Consider the following 15,687-nt stretch of genomic DNA (forward strand, 5'->3'; position numbering starts at 1 on the left):
CTATAAAGAAACTAGATGGCTGATTTAGCCTTAAGCAACTCACATGTATCTGTTAAGAGTGACATCTAGCTCTGTCTTCAAGAGATCAAGGTGGCTTACAAGGAGATTTGATTTTATCCAAACAACTACTGTGTGAGGCAGAGTGGGAGATAATTAATCCAAAATTTCCATACTTTTTTCCATGGCTGAGGACTATCTTGAACCTGGGTCTCATGGGTTCCATTCTTAACTATCACTTTGGCTCTGTTGATTGTATTTTAGCAATATTAAAAACAAACAGCTTTATCTGGAAATTTTATTCTTCCTATTGCAACAGTAGTAGCAGCAGCAGAATACTTACCTGTTCCATGAGCTAAGCTAATTTATCTGTCAGCAAACAAAGGGAGGTCCTTTTATACTGTTCAAATACCAAATGTAGTTTTTATTCTTCAGAGCACATACAATCAAATCATAGCTTATATCTTTAAAAGAAAAGGTTCAATTTATACGAATGTACCTTTTATAAATTTATGCTGTTTTGCATCTTATTCATGCCTTTAAACAAAGTGTTAACTACTCTTAACTATTGCAACTGTGTTTGAAAAAGAAAACAAGGTAAATTACAAAACTTTTAACCCTTGGGAATAGGGCCGCATACAAGTTTAATAAACAAGTTAACAGTTAACAGTATTCATAAATCTACCTTCTCTCTATAGCAAGGTTCCAAATGGAATATTAAAAAGGTCACAGCCTACTGTACTTTTTTTTTTAAAGGCACATGTAATAAAACATATGATGGCTACATAGGCAGCAGCTGTATCATTGCATTACAACCTAGAATGCATGTATTTAGAAGTATTTAGAAGTGATGCAACACTAAAGTTACATATGAATAGTTCTGAAGCATATTGTAAGTCCTTGAAGAGAATTTATCAATAAGCTACCCTTTTTCTTACCAATCCTGCTCACAAACCAAATTTTTTTTTGCTAATTACTGGAACTGATGGAAGGAAAAGCATGATCAGCAATAAAGTGGGCCTACTCAGCCACAGCGGCAATGGATACGACCTTGGAAAACCTGGAAAGCCAAGATATCTATCTATCTGGTGAGATTCCACATCAAAATAATTTTAGGGTGTCAAAGTGATGCCCTGCTGGCCAGATGCATCACACACAGGCCACACCCACCTCAGCTCTGCAAAGGGGAAAACGTCATGAAACGTCATGTGACAGCAACGTGACAGGTGAATTTGACACCCATGAACTAGATGATACAGAATACACCACAGTCAAGGCAGGGCGAGAAGGTCCTTGTCTGAAGGCCAGACAAGGGATAATGGATGGAAACTAAACAAGGAGAGATTCAACCTGGAAATAAGGAGAAATTTTCTAACAGTGAGAGCAATCAACCAATGGAACAGCTAAGCTTGCCTTCAGAAGTTGTGGGAGCTTCATCACTGGAAGCTTTCAAGAAGAGACGGACTGCCATCTGTCAGAAATGGTGTAGGTTCTCCTGCTTGGGCAGGTGGTTGGACTAGATCAGTGTTTTTCAACCTTTTTTGTGCAAAGGCACACTTTTTTCATGAAAAAAATCACGAGGCACACCACCATTAGAAAATGTTAAAAAAAATTAACTCTGTGCCTATATTGACTATATATAAAGTGTTTTTCCCACGGCACACCTTACACTATGTCACGGCACACTAGTGTGCTGCGGCACAGTGGTTGAAAAACACTGGACTAGATGACCTACAAGGTCCCTTCCAACTCAAGGTCATTTACCACACAGCAAGGCTCTGGGAATTTTTACTGGGGCCTCAAAAGCCCCCTCCACTACTGGCCTTTACATATTGTTAGTAACGCACTACTGTAATTTACATTTTTTTAATAGGTCACCATTCAACTTGCCACTCCCTGCAAAGAGAGGCGCAGCCGCTACGCTACTGTATTGCTGGATACTTAAAACCTCAGGTTTTATCACCGCAGCAGACATTTATGCCAGTACCAACGGGGAACCTCTAAGGCGACCAAGAGAACTGCAGCAAGGACAACGGCATTGGGGAGGTGCCACCCACACAGGTTTACTGCCACTGGAGGCCGAGAGGGCTGCCCACTCCGAGAAAATATCTCCCCCTCCCACCGCCCCCAAGGCTGTTTCGGTTTAGCTCGTGAGAAGAAGCGAAGAGGGCCCGGCACCGCCCGCGAGCAGCGAGAGGAGGGCCCAAGGTGCGCCCGTCCCCCCCGTCCCCCCTCCGGCTGGGTAAAGCCCGGGCGGCTCCGGTGGTTTTCGTTGCTACGACCACCTCCAGCGGGATTCAGCGGAGGCCGTCGAGGAGCGCGTGACGCACCTCCTTCCCCCCTCTCTCTCCTTCCTTCCCTCCCTCCCTCCGCTCTCTTCTCCCGGAGAACAAAAGAAGAATTCTTTGCACAGGTTTGTGGGCACACAAGTAACCTGAGGTTTGGCAGCCTCCCAGATATTCTCTTGCTCAGGAAACTGCATACCGATTTTTTTTAAAGTCTCTAAAACAAATCATCTGGTAGGGAAGCCTCTGTCGCTCTAGGAAAGGTGGGGAGGGGGGAAGGTGAGCCGCAGCGATCCACGGAGGAGAATCCCCCGCGGCCTGGGTTCTCTTATACAGCATTTCATTAATTTCTGGGCCAGTCTTAATAATAGGTACAAATTAAAGGCAAACGCGAAGTTTTTTGTTGGCTTCCTTCCACCTGCTTTATTTGGCAAAAAAGGGTGTGACCTTATACAGCTTTATTTGAGCCTCTTGTTGTTCTGATATTGCAAGAGTGCCTCTTTCTCCGAAAATGGAGGCAGTTTCCATTCTTTAAATAATCCTATTGTGCAGTCTCTCCCTTAAACTAGACATTTCCACTTCTGTGTGCTCACAACCCCCTTTCGATTATTACTCTGCCCATACCTGTGTGCGTACATTCTAGGCACACAGGCATGGCTTCTTGGCAGGGTAATGGTAATCTCCTTGCCATTTTTGGATTTGTGAAGGCAGCACACCTACTCGGCATTAAGGAACTGGAGCCTGCCTCTTAAATTGATATTTCGTTCAAAGCAGTTGGCTATACCTTTCTTTTTTTCAAGAAGAGAGCCAAAGAGTACCAAAAAATTCCCAATGCCCACATATAAAAAATGTTATATAGGACCAAAAGTAATGCATATAGAATTCCAGGGACTTTTCCCTTGAAATCAAAGGGAAATCCTGCAACTCTGGCCCTTTAAGAACTCCTCCCTACCCAATCTTCACATTCTCTGTCTTTCCTCTTGGGCATTTGTTTGGAACCGATACAGGATCTCTCCCATGGCAGCTCCAACTTGGAACAGCTGGAAGACTACATCCCCAGCTAAGTATCCCCCAGTTGGAATTCAGCTGCCAGCCAATACTCTGGCTTCTCCAACTCCTTTTAGTTTGACCCTCCCACTGTAGGAGTGTGAGAGAGAAATCTTTGCTTGTTTCATTCAGACCAGTTCCCTTGGGCATCATAAGAAATATGCCAGGCTCCCTCCATTAACTAACAGAGACTCTCCCTCTACCACCCTCTGTATGGCAGCTACCTGGGCTGAATTCCCAAGTAGAGTTCTCCAATTTCATCAGTGCCTTATGTTAGGGATCTTCCAAGATAATCTGGTATTGTACACAATGTTCTTTACCTTTCAAAAGCATAACAAACCATAAGCATTAGATATCAGTGTAGCCGGAATATACTGAAAATGAGAATGCAAGTACAACTTTTTTCCTTCGGTATTTGAGAAATAAAAATCACTGGTTACAAGTGTATCACAGATGGACAAGCGAGTGTCATAGCATCAACATTATGTTCTCATGTAATATGATATTGATAGCATAACATGAAATCTTGCACAAAAAAAAGGTTTTCTAGTTGCGACAAACAGGCTGTAAGTGCATTTTTTCCATGTTAGGAGAAAATGAAAAGGCCACATGGACTGTATTTACCCAGACTGGACAACCATAAACAAGGCACTTCCAGGAGCAGCTGTTTGACAATTATTATGATTAAAGTCCAATTGTATTAGCACTTTCTGGGGAGTAAATCACATTTAATTTCCTGGGAATTCCAAGTAAACATGCATAAGATTGTATTGTTTTTCTAAATATTGGAATCAGTAACTCCCCCCCCCCCCCGAATATTTTTTTCAGGATTTTTTTTTCCAAAAAAGGAGACCAAGATGTCAGTTTAATTTATTAGGTCAACATTAATTTCTGCACTCTATAAGGGAAAAAGTGGGGATATCCTGTGCAAACTCTTTCACTCTGACCTCTTGCTGGTGATCACTTACTTGTGTTTCCTACCCTTTGCATATACTTTTATCAGTTTGATGTTTACCAGGAAGTTTTTGTTACAATTTTTTTAAAGACAAGTACTTACCTCACTGCTGATGAGTGGCAGGTAACAGAGAAACACGAAAAGCAGTCCAAAATTCATGCCGACTCCAATCCCCAAAAGTTCCAGACACATTGAAGGAGAGTCTTTTTTAAAAAAAAAAAAAAAAAGAATTAAGATTTCCCCAGTTCAGGCAGTCTTGAGAATGAGGATCTGCCCTTACTGTAATTGGCTGTATATCAAGTGTAGAGTTCTTCACTGCCTCATTTCAGTCTCAGTAAACTTTCTCCAAATATATATATATATATTTATATATAAATAGAGTATATTATATATATATATATATAGTATATATATATATATATAGTATATATATAGTATATAGAGTATATATATATATACTCTTGGGGGGAAATTAACAGTTCCAGAGCAGAGGGACTTGATTGCTAGTCTGCCTTCTCTGTAGAGAAGAAAAAGGTATTTGTAAAAAAAAAAATTTAGTCATGTCCCCATCAAAATCTTAGCCATCCAAAATCAGTCTCTTCCATCTACATACCCCTAGTAGTGCAGTGCAAGGTCGGTTTCCCTAGATTTGGCAGTTCACATGAAATCAGGTCCTCTTAAAAGATATAAAAAAAAGTCTGCTGGCAAAAGCAAAATGATTTAGACTGTTTCTTCAAAGCATTAAACTTCAACCATTGAAAACCATACAGGGAGAATGAAGATCTTCAAGTCTCTCATTTTTTTCTGATTTGACTTACACCAGCCCTTTGCTTGGAATCATTTGGCTGAGCTTCCCCCGCCAGCCGTCTTTCCAAAGAGCAGTGGTAGCCTTGGTTGAGGAAGAGTTTTGAGGCTTCAGTTGTTATGTTTGCAGACAGGTGAGCAAATGGTTCTTGCTGCAGCAAATGTGTGTGTAAAGTCTTGCAAAACCTCCTAGAATTGCTGCAGTTGCTCTCGCTGATCCTTGCACTCTGTTGCAGCAAGGAAGCAAAAGGTCCGCTCTCTGGTGGAAGCAGACACAGCACCAAGGAGAGAGCAAGTTTGGGTCTCAATTTTAGTCTGCAAGAAAATAAGGTGCTAGTATTACAGTTCCTTCTTTTAAAGGAGACGAGGGGGAGGAGAGGAGAGGGGGAGGAGACAGGGCTGCCAGGAACTCCTCTCTTGGCTATGAATCAAAGAGGGGAAAAGAGAATTTAGTCTCAGTAGAATTTTTCAAAATCTTTAGCTAACAAGCACAGTGGAATGGAGAAACACCTCTGCTTTCTGAAGACAGAACCTGGGAGATTCTGTTCCTTCAGGGCAAAGTGAAAAGGGGGAGGATAGTTCTCAGGCTAGCATTGCTGTGTTGTATTTTTGGCTCCTAATATTCTCTGTTGAAGCCTAGGTACTTGGCGACAAGATTAATACATGTTCTTCTAGCTCTGCTACTTCAGTGAATCTAAAAAGAACGAGCTTGAATATCTTTGATGTGCCTGCAGAAGCAGCTAAAAGAAAGCCAAAAGATATACATGATATTAACAAAAGAATCCACCAAAGTTGGCACATGTCATTGCCTTCAGTGCTGGAAGGCAATTTGTTGTTATAGTAATAATTTCCAGAATGTAATAAACATCCAAGCTTCGGAAAATTGGAGACATTTACTGAGGGAAGTTGGGGTAATTAGTTGTTAAATGAAAACAAAACAAGAGTCAACATTTTCTATTAAAATAAAAAATAGTCCATCGTGGTTATGGAAACTACATTTGATGTTATTTCTTTTCTACTCACTTTCCAAATCCCTGCTCAAGGGATTAATTCAGTTTACACACGTTAAGCCCTAATAGGGGTTTATTTTGGCTTACGATACTATATTATGAGAATCCAGACAGTAGCTATCCATTTGCAAACCAAAGTGATTCATTATGTTATGGGAAAGGAGCCAATGGTGGTTTACTTAAACCACAGATTAAACCACTATATGTGAACTTGGTCATAAAAAGCCATTGGTAGACGCTGTTCTTATAACGTAATGCTGGTCATGATCTGTGCATCTAAATTTCCTCTGGTAAATTGCTAAGATCCTTTTCTGCTGTGTCTAGTTATGTGATATTCCCCAAGAATAATTTGTTACACTGCAAGTAAATACATTGAATAAATAAATTCAATGCCTTTTTGCAAAATTGAGGCTTTCCTTGATCTATGATCTAACTTAGTATTGTTTGCTGCAACAGCTGCTGCTCATGCAGAACTCTCTCTAAGTGCATCTGTTCAGACTCTTTAAACTCAGAGTTTCCAGGGTGGGGGATTCCACATACAGCATCTCTCTCTCTCTCTCTCTCTCTCTCTCTCTCCCTCCCTCCCTCCCTCCCTCCTCCCTCCTCTCATCTATCTATCTCTCTATCTATCTATCTATCTATCTATCTATCTATCTATCTATCTATCTATCTATCTATCTATCTATCTATCTGCTGTACTGTTGGTGTCTGGCCATTCTGCCTGTGAGATCCAAGGTGCTGCTACTCATTATTTTATTATTTTTGGCAGTTTCATGATGTTTCAGGGCAAGTGATTTCAGAGCAGCCTACTCCCCAACCCCAACCCCCCGCATGGTATTTGTAAGACCAGACATATGCACATAAATTTTATATTATAAAGCTTCTCAGCATTGGAATGAGGCATGAAGTCTCTGCTGTAAAAGATTGATTAGATGCAGAAACCAGCATTTCTGCCAACCACTTTGTTGCTCTTTAAATGGAACCATTTTTACCCTGTCATTCCTTTTTTCAGCAGATGTCATCCTAAATGTTTTCTCATCAATATGTCTGGATCTGAGTGCAAGCGAGCACATTCCAGTAGTGCTGCCTTCTCCCTCCTGTGAAAAGATGTAGCTACCTACATCTCCTTCTACTGGATGGTAAAAGGGCCAGGCCACCCATTAGCAGTGAGACATCCTGAGGACGATCAGCTTAGAGATGTAGTTCTACAGCATCCAGCAGGCTCACTGAGAGGGTTTTATCTATGATAAAGACAAACTGCATAAGAGCAACACAGAGAAAGTAGAATGATTTTGATGGTAGTCTGAAGAATCCATCTATTAATCAATGGCTCTCAGGATTATGATCCTACACTATGGATGTTCCTAAAGATTTACAGGAAAGGGTCAAGGATGAAACAGCTGGAAGCAAATGGATTATAGTGCTTATTTGATGGGGGCAATATTTAGTCTAGATGTTCCTCTTCAGTTGTGCCTTAGAACTATAGGGATTGTGTAGATTCATAACAGCTCAATAAACCAATTCCTATTTATCCAATTGGTACAGTTCAGACATAATCTATCTATATATATAAAAGCCAAAAGCATTCACTCATCTCAAAATCTCCACAACTGTAAAGCCTACAAATTTGAAATTTGGCACGTATGTTCCTCTTGGCTTCTGGGTGCTTGCTAAGAAAGGATTTTTCGAAGTGACCATCAGGCCATTAGTATTTCTTATACAGTATTAACATACTCTGATGTTAAGTAGTTGGACATTCTATTCCCCCTCCCCACCTGAAAAGAACTTTGTTCCAACTGCCAGTTGCCTTATTCTACTCCCCCTCCCCACCTAAAAAGAATTCTGTTCCAACTGCCAGTTACCTTACATTAACACGCTTTGATGCTATAAGCCCGATCACATTGTTTCGTAGCAAAGCACGGATAGCCAGCTAGTATATAATAAGTGGCACAAGCCAAACCACATTCTGCTTCTCCATCAGCTCTTGTAAGATCATAGAATATGCTCTAATGTCAATTTATATCTTGGGATTTAGACATTCTTTACAAGGCGGAAACTAACGTGGCAGAGAACAAAGCCAAGTGAATGGAGAACCTACAGCTGTGGCAGGAGAAGGCTTTGGGATTGTCCTGTTATCTGTGTAAAACACCAGGACATTTTGTTTGTGCATTAAAGTTTTTCTTAAATGCTATTTATCTGAACCATTCATTCTTTAGCAGGCTGTATTGTGACTTCACATAACAACTAGAGTTGCCCAGGATTCAGGGATTTGCATGATTGTACTTATCATAACCGGGTGTATAGCTGCTTCATAGAACCTCTGATTGTGGAATGGAGCTCAGAAGGAAAACTCTGCAGTAACATAAGAGGTTGGTTTTGCACTGTAAATGAACACATTCATGGCTTGCTTAATTATAGTTTGATGAATAAATCAAAATGTGCTGAGCTCAGTCTGCCCTCCACACCCCAACTCTTCAGCTGCAAAGTAGCTTGACTCCCAGAATTTCCCATTAGCAATGTTTGTTGGGAATACTAAAAGTTGTAATCTGACTAGGTTTGGGAAACATTTCTAGTATTTTGACCTTGAGAAAATTATGTTGCCTTCAATTTGCATTTTAGTACAGTGAGAAAGCTCCAGCTGGTCCTCACAATGATTGCTATTTAAAGTATGTAAGCGATACAATTGGCACGTTTAGTTCCATGCAGTTTTGCAGTGAGTTGTAGAAGAGGACCTTGGGTCATTTAATTTCTCACTACTTTGCCCCAGCTGCAGTGGTTAAATTTTATGTACTTTTAATAGGCATTTAGGATGAAGAGATGACTAGCTTTCCAAGCATTGGAATATCCCCTAGAGGTTACAGTGGAAGGGATTCCCTCCCACCCACCCCCTCCAGAAGGAAAGAGCAGCTGGTTTATTGCCCACAAATATTGGATATTTCACAGTACCAAAGAGAACATAGCCCTTCACAGAAAAAAAGTTTCCTTGACCTTGCTTGAATATATGTTTAGCTTGAATTATTGATGTATTCCCATGTTTATTTCCTAAGCTGTGGGCATCTTCTGATCAGCAATGCTAGCAACGCAACTTCCAGAAGTCCCTAAAACCTAATTCTAAACAACAACACAAAACTTTTTAAAAATGTTTCCTTACATTGCATTCCCACTGAACCATACATAGTAGGAGTAAATTACTTTTAAATTCAACTTTATAGGACCACACTGTTAAGCATCTAGACATATTTCTCTAATCTTCATAAGTATATGCCACCAAGATCAGATGAAAAACTATTTTTTCATGGTGTGAACTTCATAATCCCTTTTAAGTACATCAAAGTGAGAATGTGCAGAGTCTAGGGTCAATATAGTAGGAAGAGTGATATTTGTGGCATGAAAATCCCAAGTTTTGTTCTTTGGCGCACTGTCTTCTCCATATCCGGCTAAATTACGTGACATCTAACATAGGGGAAAAGGTTATTTATTTACACTTGGATGATGTGTGACAGAATTTTTAGAATCATAGCTTTAAAGACAAGCTAAATCTTAGCAATTCAGACAGTGAGGAAGAGGATGTTTAGAAAAAGACCTAACAGTTCTGGATGGGTCTTGAGGTAAATACAATTCAAAGAGCTAAAGCTTTCTGTGGCTATTTATTTATGTATTATTTATTTAATGTGTACAGAATATAAAAGTGGATATTTATTGAACATGAGAATAAAATACATCATCTTTACCTGTAGGAAGATAGATGCTAAAAATCAGTTGTTCTTGAAGAGTATATTATAGCTTCTCTAAAGCAAACTTCTCAAATCTGGCAGGTTCTAGATTTGGGGCGTGGGGGGGGGAGTGAAATTTTACAGCAAATGTGTCAACGTCTTTTGACCTAAAGTCCTCACATGGCCAGGAGGTTAGCCAAAGACAAAGATATGGACAGAGTTAGGGTAAAATAAATTTAAAAATAAAAATAAGTAAAAAATTTTAAAATTATATAATTTGATTGTCAATCAAGTTTATAATTTTGATTACTCCTATATACTTTTTTCTTCTTGCCTCACATGAAAATAGAATTTTGGGGAGCTCTAGAAACTGCATGTACCCACTATATGTAGAAGTTATAGTAAGACATAGAGTTTCTCATGATCAATATGTTGGTTATGTGGTGGAGCTGTGGTGGTGCAGTGGTTCGAATACAGTGTTGCAGGCTAACTCTGACCACTAACTGGCTTAAGATTGACTCAGCTTTCCATCCTTCTGAGGTCGGTAAAATGAGAACCTAGATTGCTGGGGGCAATATGCTGACATTTGTAAACTACTCAGAGAGTGCTGTAAAGCACTATGGAGTGATATTTAAGTCAAAGTGCTATTGCTATTGCTATGTCAACAGCCATTGGTCGCTAACCTCTAAGACTGAGAAACTCAAGACAGAATGTCTATTAATCTGTGGAACAGGCAGGGTAATGAAGTGCAAAAATGAGACAACACCAGGTATAAGAAAGTCTCAACTTTATGTTGACAGAGTGTGTTATAACTAACGATTAAGCTTTATAAACAATATAAATTCTTACGTCGTCTGACATGACAACTATTTGGATAGCTTCTGCCAAGTTTAAGCCACAGAGTCTGACATCACATGTGTTTCTGAGACCCAGACGTTTGTAGTTAGCTACAGTGATGACAAAATGTGGACATCACAATATAAGCTCTGCCCTTTCATACTTGTGAGTTTGCATGCACCTCTGTAGAAGGCACAATTTCTGACACAACATAAGTGTTGTCAGTTGGCACCTACTTGTACCCCCACTACAGCCGTCCGTGCTGACACATTATGTTGTGAAACCTCTTCTAGAGTATCATAGTTATAGCCATAGTGAAAGAATGATAGAATCTCTTGCAATTGAAGTCCAGGTACATGAAAATGCATTTTTTTCAATCCAATATTGTGGTGGTTCTGGTTGCTACAACTAATAACCAACCCACCCACCTCCAGTGCTTCTAGATAAGGTAGGTGATGGTGATTAAGATAGTGGTCACATTAACTCTTGAGCAATCTATTCCAACCTGGTATCTTCCAGATGCCTTAGATTATCTCTTTCATAATCTTCATTTAGCACAACCTACAGCTGGTGATGAAGAGATATATAGATCAGAAGCGCTGGAGGACAATGGGCTGGGGGGAAATGAGCTCCTGCTTAGAAAACGGCATTTTAAAGAAGTGTGGAATATTGGCATATTGGATTAGGAGATTAAAATACCTTGGCACTGAGTAATCTGTTCTTGTGCTAAAATCTAAAACTTGGAAAAATGAAGGAAGGCTTTGGGATCCAAAATCTTTCCAGATGTTAGAGGAGATTGTGGCATTTGGAGCAATGTGCCATAGCACGGCAGCATGGCAGAATCTGTCGTTCAGAGTTTCTGCTTCTATCTGACATGAAGAAATAGATTTAGCAGAGAAATAAATTGACTTGCACAAACCTAAAACTTGTACCTTTAATTCTACTTTACAGGTTCAACAGGATATCTAGATTGGTGTTAAGAAACTTCCTTAATATAATGACAGTCATTTTTGCCTGTCCAGCAACAGAAAACATCACAAGGATCAACACCAAAAGTATCTCAAACCCACTTGAGAACCAGTGACCCATATGAACTAAAGCAATTGGAAAACCAATTCCAATTTCTCAGAATGGATTTGGAATTGCAGAAGGGGAAAAATATTTTAAAGTGGAAGTGGAGAGAGAGGAGGACAGAATTGGAGTATGAGGAACAATTTCAAAGTTTGGAATTGGAGAGAATGATGGAATGATGCTTATCAGTTAAGTAAACAGAGGAACACCAATCCAACATTTCCCACTGCTGCTCCTACGGAAAACTGGCAAGTTTCCAAGGTGAAATTAGTTAAGTGAACCTTACTACTGTGAACCTTACCAGAATTTGAGGATGAAGTTTTATCCATGAGAAAGAGGGATGTCCCTTATGTAACTACTGTATGTGGGCATCATATCTTTTCCCTAGTACATTTTGGAGGTGGTGTGAGGGCCAATGGAATATATTTAGTTTTCTCCTCTTGAGAATGTAGAGGATACAGTCAGTGGCAGTTCCATCACCACCTCCCCTTTCCAGAGTTACTGAAGGATGAGATTGCACATAATAGTTTTGTGGATGTAGAAGGAAAACACAATGCCTATCAAAAGTGAGGAGAGGAGAAGAAAGCAAGACAGTTTTCCTCAAATGTGTCTTCTGCTCTCATGTCCCTGTTTTCATCAACAAAGAATTAACAGCTTTCCCCTTAGAAAGTTACACATGGTTCTACTTTCATTTTTCTCTTTTGAGCTTCAGGACAGAATTGAACTCTTCAACCATGAAGAGCATTTGCTCAAACAATTTTCTATCACTGCTAGTTATTTCCTGTTTTGATGGAATGAAAAAAATACCCTATTTTCCTTTTTTATTTTTCCGAAGAGCCAAATAACACTGGAAAAGAATATCTCCCACCTGTTCTCCTTTCCATATTAATCCGAATATAACAATAATTTATGTTACTTGTGTGTGTGTGTGTGTTAATTTCTGAGGTACATCACATGCTGTTTCTTTGGGATCCTAGCATATTAATCATCTTGATTTGGTTGGTGGGGGTAGTATTTAACTTCCCTTGTTCCAGTCTGCATCCCTCTCCAGTCCTACTCCTTCTACCCCCATTCTTTGTATTTGTATTCTGTAGAAGCAGCTGAAGAAAGGAAGCCTGCTGTACAAGAGTAAAATAGATCCGGCAGTTACTCAGCTCCTGAGACATCATGGTATGACTCATGAGTAGAATAAAGAGATGTGAAAATCAAAAGCTGTTGCATTCCCCCCAAGCATTACACACATATCCCCCTTCGCTTTTCCTCCTACCTGGAGAGGTTTGTGGCACCTCAAGTCTAAAAAAAACCCAAAGGAAAATAAATTGTTGAAGTTCCAGGTAAAAGCAACTGGGTTGGAAACCCCTAAAATCTATCCATCGCCAGGTCTGGAAGCCATCTTTTGCGTTGGGCCTTAGGCCTGCCACATTTATTGCTGTGGGAAACTGGGAGGGGGATTATATGGAGTGGGGTAGATGTAGTCAAAATAACATTCCTTTCTCAACGAGTCAAGGACATCTTGCCCTGCACCTGGAGTGGTGTGACTGGGAGCATCTACAGTTGGGACGTGCTTGATTAGATCATGTGATGGACATATGGGTGCTGGGCAGGGACTTGAACTTTCGTTAGGGTGGGGAAAAACCTGGAAACTTTCAGATTTGGGTTTTCCCAAATGTGCCAATATGACATAGCTAATAAAATGGAACTTTGAGGAATCTCTAGCCTCAGAGTCGTCTTTCGTTGGGGGTTTCCTTGAAACCCTGACATCTATATTTCTATACTCCGCTTTCCTGCAATTTCCATTGTGTCTTGGAAGAGACCATGCATGAGGGGATCAATTTATTTTTGTTACAGGGTCCTTTGAAATTAAACCAGTGTTTGTTAGGATGGGGACTTTGGGTCCACTTACCTGTCCCTGCATACTTTGTCTTTGAAATGTAGACGATGTTAGGCCTTACTTCCAATCCATGGAGGTTTTATGCCTTTGTTTGTCAAACTCAGCAACTTTAAGATGGGTAGATTCCCAGAATTCTCCTGCTAGTATGCCAAATTTGAAAAACACTGTCTTACACTGTTTCGTTGTATATTTCAGAGGACTGAAGCAGTACTTCAAGTAGAAACGTCCTTTTATATTCACACAAAACTGCTGCACTCTGGACCACAATTATAGTACCTCTTAAAAATAAGTAACTATTTTTTATAACTAACATGAAAATAAGTTTGCAAACTTGCAGGACATATTTTACCATCTCAAAGTCATATGTACCTGGAGAGCTTCATACTATTATGAATGTAGCCTTCCTAATGTGGCCCCCTCTCTGAACTGAATACAGTTCCTATAACAGGCAAATTGGTGCATGGGTCTCCTCCTTTTCCCCCTCCGAATTGTTTTCTTTTGGTATGGGTACTGATTAAAGGTCTGAACCTTTAGATTATTCTATAAACTAAGCCATAACTTGTCTAATGATAATGTATTGAATGAAACTAGGATTTGTAGTCACAATTCCTGTTTTACAAACTTCATCATCATCATATACCTATTTTGTATAGTCATATAGTATTTTCTATATCTCAGATGCCTCTGTGAGCCTAACTATTATTATATGGTGGTTACATTTTTTACCTTCTTCCAGAGGTCTTGTAGTTTGCAACCCATACATATAAGGATTACACAGTTGTCATGTTTCTAGTTTTTGCATTTTCTTTTCTTTCTTGACTTCAGAAATCCACCTTATTTTTTTGAAACACTTTAGAAACTTGAAGATTTGAAACCTCTTTCATAAACTTATCTCAACTTCCCTTAATAATGACATTTGTATTAATTAGGAATTTGGATTTTTCCCTGTATGGCTAATAGAGGTAATTCTGCTTTTTCTACAATGTGGTTGTCAGAAATCTTGTCTCCCATACATTCAGCCCTTAATCTTCCTTGTGAGAAGTGAAGTAGCCTTTTGGAGATATAGTCACCTTTCAATAAAGTTCGTCATTCCAGAGTCACTTTCACACCATCCTCAATTACACAAATGAAATACCTCTGCGGACAGTAACAATACTGAACTTTGTAAATCCAGTGAGGATTCCATCTATCCCTCCCTATATATTCTGTGTACATTCTGTTGATCCTTTCTATTTTCCAAGTGATCTAATTATCACTTAACATCTTTTCTTTGGTGAGTCTGGCACTATTTTTTGTAGCTGAAGAAACCAGATCCAATTTATTCCTCTGATATTACAGCTAAAATGTAAACTGGTAAAGAAACAACTTTTCTACCTTCCGCTCCACCCCAATCCCTTTTTAGCCATTTCGAGAAGAAGAACAATAGCTCAACGCATTCAGCACTTCCAAGTGGATCATCTGCTCAAACAAACTGTCCCAAATGCACATCCATCCCATTGGAGTGGGCTAGCATGTCTTACCTCTCCCTCCCTGGCTCCCTGAGCCCAGACAAAGTGGCATCTCTGCAAACAAAGACTTTCAATAGCTCTCCTGCCCTCTGCCCTCTCCCAAACAATGCAAGTTACAGAATATTGTCCACCGCTGAGTAAAAAGTCCTAAATATAGAACCTCTGATGTATTCTTGGTTTCCTGCCTGTCGGGCGTCCATCTCCCACCCCACCCCCTTGCAATTGGCTATACTGTCCCTAATCTCACACACTCACAACTAACACAAAGGGAGTGAGATCACCAAGACCACCACCTCTCCACCTTAGAGACATAGGGGATTTCCAAAGTTTTGCCCTTGCTTTTAAGCCAGAACTGGAGTGGGAATAAATGTCACCAGGCACAAGTGCTACATGCAAGGCAAGCTCTTTCTCTGTCAAACAGGGAGCCTTTCACTCTCTTCCTCTGCACCCGTGTTTAATTCTGGACCACCCATAGTCCTGGCACTGCACGTGGCCTTGAAAGTCCATGCTGGATCTGTCCCCATTCTGTCAAGCCACGTTTGCTCCCCCCCCCCCTTTCCTGTTATTGT

At 40.0% G+C, this 15,687-nt stretch overlaps 1 protein-coding gene and 1 long non-coding RNA gene across 2 annotated transcripts in view; one reads left to right on the forward strand and one right to left on the reverse strand.

The window, feature by feature from the left end:
- The window catches only part of PDGFB (platelet derived growth factor subunit B), a 37,357-nt gene extending 30,671 nt beyond the window's left edge, over nucleotides 1-6,686 (reverse strand). The window contains 2 exon segments of the mRNA XM_032221111.1: nucleotides 4,387-4,487; nucleotides 4,898-6,686. Coding sequence (XP_032077002.1) covers nucleotides 4,387-4,476 — 90 coding nt within the window. The 5' untranslated portion in view covers nucleotides 4,477-4,487; nucleotides 4,898-6,686.
- Nucleotides 1,951-13,010, forward strand: LOC116511241. Its single transcript, XR_004255731.1, has 3 exons — nucleotides 1,951-2,410; nucleotides 8,315-8,467; nucleotides 11,600-13,010. It is a non-coding gene; the product is annotated as an uncharacterized LOC116511241 (long non-coding RNA).
- Nucleotides 13,011-15,687: the final 2,677 nt, after the last annotated feature.

Source organism: Thamnophis elegans, chromosome 7 (assembly GCF_009769535.1).
Source record: "Thamnophis elegans isolate rThaEle1 chromosome 7, rThaEle1.pri, whole genome shotgun sequence".
Lineage (NCBI taxonomy): Eukaryota > Metazoa > Chordata > Lepidosauria > Squamata > Colubridae > Thamnophis > Thamnophis elegans.